Raw genomic sequence first — 10,615 nt, forward strand, 5'->3', positions numbered from 1 at the left:
CCTGCTGAGATACAACTCCAGATCATCCTGGAAGAGAGTTTGCCAGAACGCTCTCAATGGTGTGCATCCAGTTGGGAAAAATAAATCCCAAAGCATCTCTGTGTATGTTGGGTTCCCCAAGACGGAATGACAGTCACAACAGGAGCACCAGTTTACAACCAAGCCAGGGACCTCTCCCTCGGTTATGACCTCCTCAAGGGCAGGAACTGGAACTGGCTTCTGTTTGGTTTGGCTAACAGGTTTGTAGAACGTCCTTTGTACCAGGAACTATGATAGGCTTTGGGGATGTCACGGTGACTGAGCCATGGTCCCTGTTCTCTAAAGGTTTATGGTCTAGTGAGAGAGAAAAACAGAAATTTAATATGTGTCGCGGGTATTATTTAAGCGATATGCACAGGATGCTACGGGAGCACAGAGAATCTGTGTCTTGTTTCTTTGGGTCTTGTTTCTCTCTGTCCTTGGCCTGGTGGAGAAGCCAGGAGGGCCACGTGTGAAGGCCGAGTGCTGGTGCTTAGCAGAGTGCTGTGAACCTGTCAAGCTCCCAGTCCCTATTTGTTGAATCTAATGCAAGTCCTTGAAAGTATTTAGAAAAGAACAACAATATATATTTTTTTCTGCCTAAATGGTGAGATAAATATGAGAGGAGAGAGGGACACATAGCCTTGCTTAGAGGCAGGGGGGGTGGTACTAGGAAGTTATCGGCACCCACCCAATCTCAGTTTGCTTTTATTGAGAAAGGGAGCAATTTTCTTTACTGAAGTTAACCTACCGAGAAATCATATTTGCAAGATATAGAAGAGTCAATTAAACCACTAGACCCAATTTTCTGAGGGAATACTACCTGGAGCCCCATTTCTGAATAGGATTTTGAGCTAGGTGAACTTCTGTAATGAAAGTTCCTTGCTTAAAAAAAAAAAATCAGACCCAGATTAGGTAGGATTTCTGAGTAAGATGACAGTTAAACATAAGAATTTTACCCCCTTTTCTGAATATTACATCCTGTCTGAAATGCTGCATCAGGACTGAAAACTAAAGAAAGATGCCAGGAATGCAATACACATGTTGATGATTTTTTTTTTTTTTTGGGTAATCTATGGGGGCAGTTAGGGCTCTAATGTAGGTGATATTGAAAGTTGAACCCCAGGTCCCCTTAGAAACCAATATAATATGGAAATATATGAAATTGGAGATTCTGTGGGGAATCCTCTACCTTTTAGAAGTGAGGATGAGCCCTGGAACAGTTGGGGTCTTTCTACAATGGAAACACTTTTGTTGTTTTGAGTCAATTGCATTTGAAATCATTGCCCTGGGGAGCCTAAGGGCAAGCTCAAGTGTGGCTTTCCCACATAGAAAGCCAGTGGATAGGGTGGTGGAGAGAAACCGTACACCAGCTAGGAAGCTGGACAATCCCATCATGTACTTGGAGTGATGGCCAGGTCAAATCGAAAACCAGACATGAAAAAAATTGACTCCATGGCTTAGCAGCTTTACCAGACACAAAGAAGAAATTATGCAGAGATAAAATTCCCCTGCAGGCAGTGACTTCTGTCCTAGCTTCTTCCTCATTCCCCATAGGCTTCTGTATTATTTAACTGATGTCTTATAACAACCAGCTCTTCAGCCTAATCTGAGAATAATATTCTAATAGCCTCTGTGTGTGTTGTGAGAGTGGCCAAGAAGAATCTACCCACGATTTGGAAACAAATAACGAGCCTGAGTAGATTTCTTCATTTTCAAGTTCGAATATAAAGAAGGAGAAAAAAAAAACTTCACAGGTTGGTGAAAGAAAAGATTCTGTATCTAAAAAAGCATAATCTAGCACTTAGAAGGTAGAAAAATAACTGAGTTTTGGAAAGGATTCATTATAGAAAGCCAAGTTAAATTTAGATATCTATTAACTTCATATTTTCAGGAAATTTCTAGAAAAAATAAACTTTATGAAGACAAAAAATCAAATAAAGCAATAAAATGAGATTAAAATCTGATAAATTAAGGAAATAAGAAAACTAAAAATGTCCATAAAGAATTTTAAATAGCATTAGAAGCAGTAAAGAACAGAATCTACCTGGTGGAAAACCCAGTTACTACTATTGAGAACATGCCTAAGAAGCTCTGACATAATTAAAAGGAAAATGTAACTTTAAAATGACAAGCAAAATTATAATGAATATGGAGGATAGTGGACAGGAATTAAACATAAATAATTGATGTTCTTAAGCTGACTGAAGACTTATATATGTGGATCGAAATGACTCATCCAGTATCAGACAAAAATCGACAAAAGGAAACTAGTAGCTGGACATATTTTGATGAAAATTTAATATTTCATGGATATAAAATCACTGGTAGAATGAAAACTTTCCAAATAATGAAGATGAAGAAAACATAACATGTAGAAAAAGGTAGAAAATATAAGAATCACAAATAAATAAATATGATAATAGAAATAAGTCTAAGTATATAGATGATGTGTAATACATGGTGAGTTAAATTCCACTATTAAACAGCAAAGATTCTCATTTTGGTCATTTCTCTAAAAATACCCCACAAATCAATCAATCAATCTATCTATCTATCTATCTATCTATCTATCTATCTATCTATCTATGTATCTATCTATGTATCTATCTATCTATCTTTTATTAAATAAAATAGCTCAGTATATTTAAAAAGAAAAGTGTTGAGAAAAAGTTATAACAATCAAATACAAAACTAAAACAGTTGGCAATATTAATATGGAAAAGTAGAATTCAAGGCAAAAAAGCAATCATTGTGACAAAGAGGGTGGTTGTCTTTTCATGAAAGATAAAATACACGATGAAGATATCTGATGAGCCTTTTTATTGTTATAGTATATACATGTATATGTATATATATTATATATATACATATATAATGATTAAAGTATAGAGAAATTCACAGAATACAGTTGTAGTGATAGATTTTAACACACTTTTTATCACTTACAGATCAACTAGGATAGGAAATGGAGGATATGGATTATCTTAATATTACTTATGCCAATTATATATATTTTTAGCTGTATCTATATCTATATTTACATATCAGACTTGATCCTCTAACAGAGATTTCTGCTTCTTTTCAAGTGCCTATGGAATGTTTACACAAGTTGATTGTAAGGTAGAGCAATAGTTTTCTGTGACTCTGCTATAAGAGAATCATCTTGGAGCTTTAAGGAAAGCAAAAAACAAAAAACAAAACCCAGACTTCTAACTTCAACCACTTAAAAAGCAATACAAATTTAGACATATACATCCATATATATTTGAATGTAAATATCTAAGATATATAAAGACATAATAATAGTATCTATCCCTATTTCCTCCTTATTTCTAGCACTCTGTATTGTTCTATAATTTGATTCTCTTAAAAATATATCTAAAATTCTTTCCATATTACTATGTAAAGATCTTAATTTCTTTTATTGCTGTATAGTATTTCATTACATGGATGTGAAATACTTTATTTAATAGATCCTCTGTTAATGGTAATTGTCAGTATTTTGGTACCACAAGTAAGCTGCAATGAATAACTTTGTACAAATGTCAATTCATATAGATTAACATAATTCTCAGAAGTGAGATAGCTGGGTCAAAACATAAATATATTTGTATTTTAACAAATATTGCCAAATTGCCTTCTGTAGGAGCTCTATAAATCTGAACTTTTACCAGTAATGTATCAGACTGCCCATTTTTCCAAAACCTCTTCGACAGAATATTTTATCAAACACTTGGATTTTTGCCAATCTGATAAGCAAAAATGGTATTTAAGTATAGTTCAAATTTACAATAATTTTATTGAATTATGTTGGGTATCTCTTCATATATTTAAGGATTACATGAATTTATTTTCTATGAACTGTCAGTTCATAAGCTTTGCTTCTTTTTTTTTATTGGATTGTTAGTCTAAATTTCTATTTTTAAAAATCTTGCAGATAATTCTTGATAGCAGGTAGATTTAGGAACCAGTCTTTTGAGGCACAAAGTAAATCTAAATGAATTTCAATAAGAAGACACTTTGCCAAATATATTTGTTTACACTTTGACACTAAAACTAGAAATTATAATAACAAAATAAGAACCTGCTTAACCACTTAGAAATAAAGTCTCAATACTTTCTAAATAACTGTTGGGCCAAAGAGGAACTCAAGTTATAGAATATTTATAAAATAATAACATTCTTAATATTACATATAAAAACTTATTAGTTGTATCCAATGCTGTACTTAGAAGAAAATTAATTGTATTAAATAGTTTCTTATTAAACACGAAATAATAATATTTGCAAGTTGTTATGGTTGTTGTTAGTAACTGTGCCTCAGTTTCTTCATCTGTATGATGGTGATGGTAGTTTCCACCTTAAAATTATTGAATGCTTATTAGGTGCCAGAGCTTGATACATTGTAGCTACTCAACGATAGTAGTTGCTGTTATCGATATTACTTAAAGAAAACAAAGAGACAGAATTAATAAAGATTAAAGCCAAAACAAATAAATTAGAAATAAAAAAAAATGAGACTCGATAAATCTAGATTACAGATTTATTTATAGCATGAAAAAGATATTTTTCTTTTGGGAGAACAAAAACAACAACAAAATAGGTAACTAGATAGTCCAATAAAGATTAACAAAGAAAATAAAAATACACAAAATTAGACATTAGAAAATGCATATGACAACAGATGTGAAGAAGATTAAACAATTACTAATAGATGTTATATTCAACCCACACTATTATGTTGGAAATTTTATTTGAAACAGATGCCTTTCTAGGAAAGCATACATTACCAAATTTAACACAAGCTAAAAAGCCTGACCAGCTCAATAACTGGAATAAATTGAAAAAGTTTTCAAAGAATTATCTCTCCAAAAGTTTCTAGATCTAGATGCTTTACAGGTAGTTATTTTGAGCTCGTAAGGAAAAGATTTCATTCTGTTTAAACTGTTCAAGAGAAAAAAATATGGAAAGTTTCCCAATTAATTTAACAATGCTTAAAAGAGTCTCATGAAAAATATCAGACCAATGATGAAAAAAGAAAGAAAAATAGGGACCAGTATTCCTTATGAAAGTAGAAGTAAAGAGTCTAAAAAAAAAATGCCAGTTCCAGAGACTCAAATCTAAGCAGTCTATTAATTGAATAATTCACTATAGCCAAGAAAGAGTTACTTTAGGAATGCAAAAATGGTTGATTTTATCAATTCATTTATTCATTCAGTGTTTTTTCACCAAGACTTAATATATGGCAGACTTTCTGTAGGGATAGGGATAACGTGAGGAAAAAGCTCTTGTTACCTGGCTATAGTAAGCATTCCATACATGTTAGATATTCTCATTCCTTATTCTTACTCATCTTCTGTGGACATGAATTATTATAGGCTAGTGAAGGTGATCCAAAGATAGTTGGTATGGGAGAACCGAAAGCAGTTCAAAAAAGCTTGAATGTGGGGTGAGTGTCTGAGTGTGTACGGGTGTGGTGTGGTGTGGTGTGTGTAAGGTTCTGGAAAGGTAAGGAAAAGCTAAATTCTGTATGGCCTGTTTCTAGGAACTTAGATTTTATCCTATGAGCAATAGGAGAGCTCCTGAAAGTAGAGTATTGTGAAAAGATTTGCAGTGTAGAAGGTCACTGGCTAGAGTAAGGGGAATGGCTTGGAGGGAAGGCAAAGCCAGCAACAGGAAGACAAATCAAGAGGCTGCTCTGATGAGTCAGGTGATTATTACTGATGATTATATAGGCTATCAGTTTGTATAATGTGAATGGTGCCCCCAGAGCTATGCTAACCAATAGCCTTGATGGGAACTGGAACCCAGGTGCCTTGTACTGAGGATTGAGAAAAATGGGTGGAAAAATTTAAAATACCCAGGGAAAACTGACATTAAGAAGGACAGCCAAAAACATCAACAAATGAGAGATGGATTTACTTCTGATGAAATGCAAATAATGGTACACTTTCAGAATGACTTAAATATATTTAAGATCCTCAAAAAATAAAGAATGAATAGCATCTATAAGAAGGATAAGGAATTATCATACAATGAATGAATGGACATGAATCAAGAATGGATATACATAGGTATAAAAGAAAACAATTGAAATTTTCAAAAATAAAAAAATAATTGTTGAAATAAAAAGAAACTCAATACACAGGATAAAATCTACTCTAACATAATCTGTTCAGAGTCAAAGTGAATCTGTGAATTGAAAGATAGTTTCTAGGAATTTATCCAGAACACAGCATAGATATAGTGATGAAGTATGTGAAAAAGAAGATATGTGGAAAATAGACTGAGAGGCCCCAGCATTTGCCTTAAAAGAGTTTCAGAAGGAAAGAATAGAGAAGCCAGTGGAGAGGAAATATCCAAAGAGATAATGGCTGAGAATATTTCAGAATTGAAGAAAGAAAGCACACACTATGGTGCTGAGCAAGATATTAAAACAAAACAATACTTCTAGACACATTGAAGTGAAACATTAGAACATCAAGGATGAAGAGAAAAATTTAAATTTATCTAAGGATAAAGACATTATCTAGGAAGTAATGCCAACAAGGCTCAGAGCAAATTTCTTATCAGCCATGGGACAGTAGGAATATCTTTAAAATGCTGAAAGGAAGAAAGAAGAAAGAAAGGACCTTTTTAACCTAAAAGTCGACACCCGGAAAAACTATTCACAAAGGCAAAATAAAATTGTTTTCAGACTTAAAAAAATGGGAGTATACCACTCACAGACTCTCTGAAAGAATTACTAAATGATGTACTTCAGCTAGAAGAAAAGAAAAATCAAAAGAAATGATACAATTAAAAAGTGGCAAGAGATAGATAAACTATGTTGATAAATTTATTACTGACTGAGAAAAAGAAGTTTTTGTGTATTTAAAAGGAGACTTGAGCTAAATTTATAAACAAAAGTAGGAAGGACAGTGAAAAAAGAAGAGTTCAGTAGTTATTGTTTACCTTTCCCTCCTCAGGAGAGAGATATCAAGTAGTTTAGAGTTTGTTGGAAAAATAGATAAGTATGTGTATTAGAAGTTATAGAAACACACACTACAGCTCTTCAACTAGCAGAAGGATAAAAAGAGTATTTTAAAAAACTTTATTAAACTGAAGGCAGGAAAGAAGAAAAAAAGAGAAAATACACAGGGTAATAGAAAACACCAAATGATAGAAATAAGTTCCAAATATATTAGTAATCAATGCATTAGTAATCATAATAAGTATAGATTAAAGTAGCCTATGAAAATATCAGACTATCTGACTGGACTAAAAAATACAGCTATATTCTGCTTATAAAAGACATACCTAAAGAAAAATGATTTAGAAAGATTTAAAATAAAGAAATGAAAAAAGAGATGGTGGGAAAATGCTAACCAAGAAAGCTGGCATAGCAATATTAATATTAGATAAAATAGAATTTCAGGAAAAAAGCATTAACAGAGATAAAGGGAGCACACCTTTATAAATTGGGAACATTTCTTCCTATTCCTCTTTTCTGCCAGGTGGAGGGAACATTTCTGTGTAACACCCCTGGCTCTCTGCCATCTCTGATAGGTAAATTTGGGAGCAAGAACTTGACATGTGTAGCTGTGTTCCTTCCCTTTTTCTCTTTATTGGACCATGCTGTCATCAGGGCTTCTTTTTGTTCCTGTACTAAAAGTCCCACCTGAGCAGACTCACAAGAGGGGGCTTGCCCCTGCCCAACACTACCTGTGACTGGGTGGGTCATCTGGGGTTTAGCTAAAACATTCATTTCATCTTCAGGCTAAGCTGTGTGCTTCCTCTTGGCCTGCTTCAGTAACAAAGGAGTTATTTTGACTTCCAACTGCCTTACTCTTAATTTCTGATTTGTTTCTGAATTTGTTCATAACCTGGGCAGGGAAAGATGCCCTTTACTAGACCCCTCAGGGGCCTCAGCCTACATAACAGTAAAGAGAACAGTACGCCCAGAAGATCTAGCAGTCATGAACTTGCAATCTTGTACTTAATAACATAGTCTTAGATTTAAAAAGGCAAAAACTGATAGGAATATAAAGAGAAGTAGACAAATCCTTGATTATAATGGGAAATTTTAAAAACATCTTTCACATACTGTTGAACCAAGCAGACAAAAAATTGTGAGGATGTAGAAGATTTGAACAATAAAATTAACAAAATTGATCTCATAACGTGCTTTCCTGAACTCAACAAAAGAAAAACATATATCTTTAAAGTCCACATTAAACATGAAAAAAGTTCTTGCATTAAGTCAATAAATTTCAAATTCTTGATATCGTACAGATGTTTCCTGAATATAAAAAAATTAAATTAGAAATCAACAATTAAAATACTGAAGGAAAAAACCCCATATATTTGGAAAGTTAGAAAAAATCCTTTTAAATAACTCATGGGCTAAAGAACTCAAAAAAGAACTGACAAAATATTTCGAACTAAATGACAATGAAAATACAACCTATCAATGTATGGGATGCAGTGAAGTGGTACTTAGAAAAAGATATGTAGTTTTAAATGCATGAGTAAAAAAGAAGAAAGCTTAAATGTGTAAACATGCAAGTCAGGAAGTTGGAAAAAGAATAGTAGAAAAAACTTAAAATAGAAGGAAGAAATTAAAAGGATAAGAATGAGTTAATGAAGTAGAAAGCAAAATAAGGAAGAGACAATCAAAACCAAATGCTATATCTTGAAAAGATTACTAGATAAGCCCCCAGCAAGGGTTGATTAAGGAAAACAGAGAAAAGATACAGATAGTATTATAGCAATGAAGGCAGGAACACAACTACAGATAGAGATGAAGTCCTAAGACAATACCAAAAACAACTTTATATCAATGCATTTGGTGGATAATTTTACAGAGAAATACAAATTACCAAAATGGACTCAATAAGGAATAGAAAACCTAAACATTTATCATTAAAGAACTGAATTGGTAGCCAAAGGTGTCCTCCTAGGCCTAGAGGTTTCACTGGGTAAATTTTACCAAACCTTTAAGGAACAGAAAATCCCTACAGTATACATACAAACTAGTTCAAAGGACGAGAAGCTCCCCAGCAGTTTTTTTGAGGCTAAGAATAATACCCTGATATGGAAACCTGACAAGGGATGTATAAGAAAAAAAAAAAAAGACCAGTGTTGCTATTGAACATAGATGTGAAACTCTAAATAAAATATTAAAAAATTCAGCAGGCTATGAAAAAATAATACATAAACACATGGATTTTTACCCATGGAATGAAAAGATGGCTCAACAGAAATGTAATCCACCAGGTTAACAGATTAAAAGCCCTATGATTGTCTCAGCAGATGCAGAAAAGCATTCAGTAAAATTCAACACTTCCATAATGTGCTAGATGAATCAAGGGAACAGGCTAAATTTAGAGTCTTATGATGAATCCCTTTATAAAGCAGCTTTCATCCCATTTATATTTTGAGTAAACCCAGGTTTTCAAATATTAGATTTTCTTTTCAAAAAGGTTTAGTTGTATGTGAGAACCCAAATGTGTCCAGAATCTGTGCCCAATTCTTTGGGAGAACACAAAAAACCCCCACAAAGGAAAAAATATTGTTGAACTTGAAGTTGACTATTTGCTTCTCCCATATTTTGGTTTTGGGCAGCTTTACCAGGCAAGTTATTTAAGTATCCACCTCCCATGATGTACCTAACTAGGTAGAATTTCATTTTCCTCCCATTTGAGTGTGGTGCCCAATGCATGGGTTGGATGAAATGAGGCAGATCTGATCCTGGGGAGACATGAGGCCAGTGTCCCTGCCTTGTGGTCTGGTGTAATCTCAGACACCTTCCTCGCTGACTTCATTTCTTGTGGTTACTCTTTTCTCTTTTTTCAGGTCCAAGGTGAAAACAGTGCATGAGCGGATCCCCTTGGCTGGACTAAGCAAGTTGCCCAGCATCCCTCAGATTGCAAAGGTAAAAACCATCCCCTGAGAGAAGGTGTCTTTTTCTTTTAGCCCACGGCTGGCCTCTGGGGAAAAGGGTACAGACCTGACCTGGGGGAGGGAGCTTTACCCTTGGGGAGCGGTAGGCCACTTTACTCTATGTCCCTTAACTGCATGGATGATCCTCTGTCTTCTGACACCCTCCCCAGCTCATCCTTGCTGCTGAGGCTACTCAGTATAATCCATGGTCTCTGCCCCCAAGTTTATAGCTTGTTCAGGAGACAGAGAGACATAGAAAGACAAGGCTAGATATGGAGAGTAGGACTCCAGAGGAGGAAGGGGAGGGAGCAGCCAGGGAGCCTTCATAGCAGAGAGTTGGGCTACAGGATGGTCAGGCTATTAATCCAGATGGAGGAGCCCTGAGAACTTGGGAACTGAGCGAAGTGGGGTGAAAAAGGTGGTCAGTTAGGTTGGGTTGGACCCATACTCTGAGAGCGGGAATGCCTGGCAGAATTGTGCCCAAAACCTTTGGGCCTCACTTCATCAGGAAACACTAGGAAGGTGAGTCGACTTTCTTGGCCACACGTTAGTGAGCAGCAGAGCCAGAATTCATTCCCAGGCCTCCTGGCCCTGCAGGTCTTGGCTTTCTATACTCTTTCATGGGCAGAAGAGCCCAGCTGCTCTCCAGGACATGGCCTCTGAACTGTGT

The 10,615-nt window shown here is 34.8% G+C and overlaps 1 protein-coding gene across 9 annotated transcripts in view; it reads left to right on the top strand.

Annotated features, from left to right (window-relative positions):
* RAP1GAP2 (RAP1 GTPase activating protein 2) overlaps positions 1–10,615 on the top strand; it is a 194,681-nt gene that overhangs the window by 142,313 nt on the left and 41,753 nt on the right. For all 9 annotated transcript variants that reach the window (XR_003043929.1, XR_003043930.1, XM_025041649.1 and 6 more), the window contains one exon: positions 9,859–9,937. Coding sequence is in view for 7 of the 9 variants with exons in the window: in XM_025041649.1 (XP_024897417.1) it covers positions 9,859–9,937 (79 nt within the window). In the remaining 2 variants the exon portion in view is untranslated. The remainder of the gene's footprint in view (positions 1–9,858; positions 9,938–10,615) is intronic.

Source organism: Pteropus alecto, unplaced genomic scaffold, assembly GCF_000325575.1.
Source record: "Pteropus alecto unplaced genomic scaffold, ASM32557v1 scaffold98, whole genome shotgun sequence".
Taxonomy (NCBI): Eukaryota; Metazoa; Chordata; class Mammalia; order Chiroptera; family Pteropodidae; genus Pteropus; species Pteropus alecto.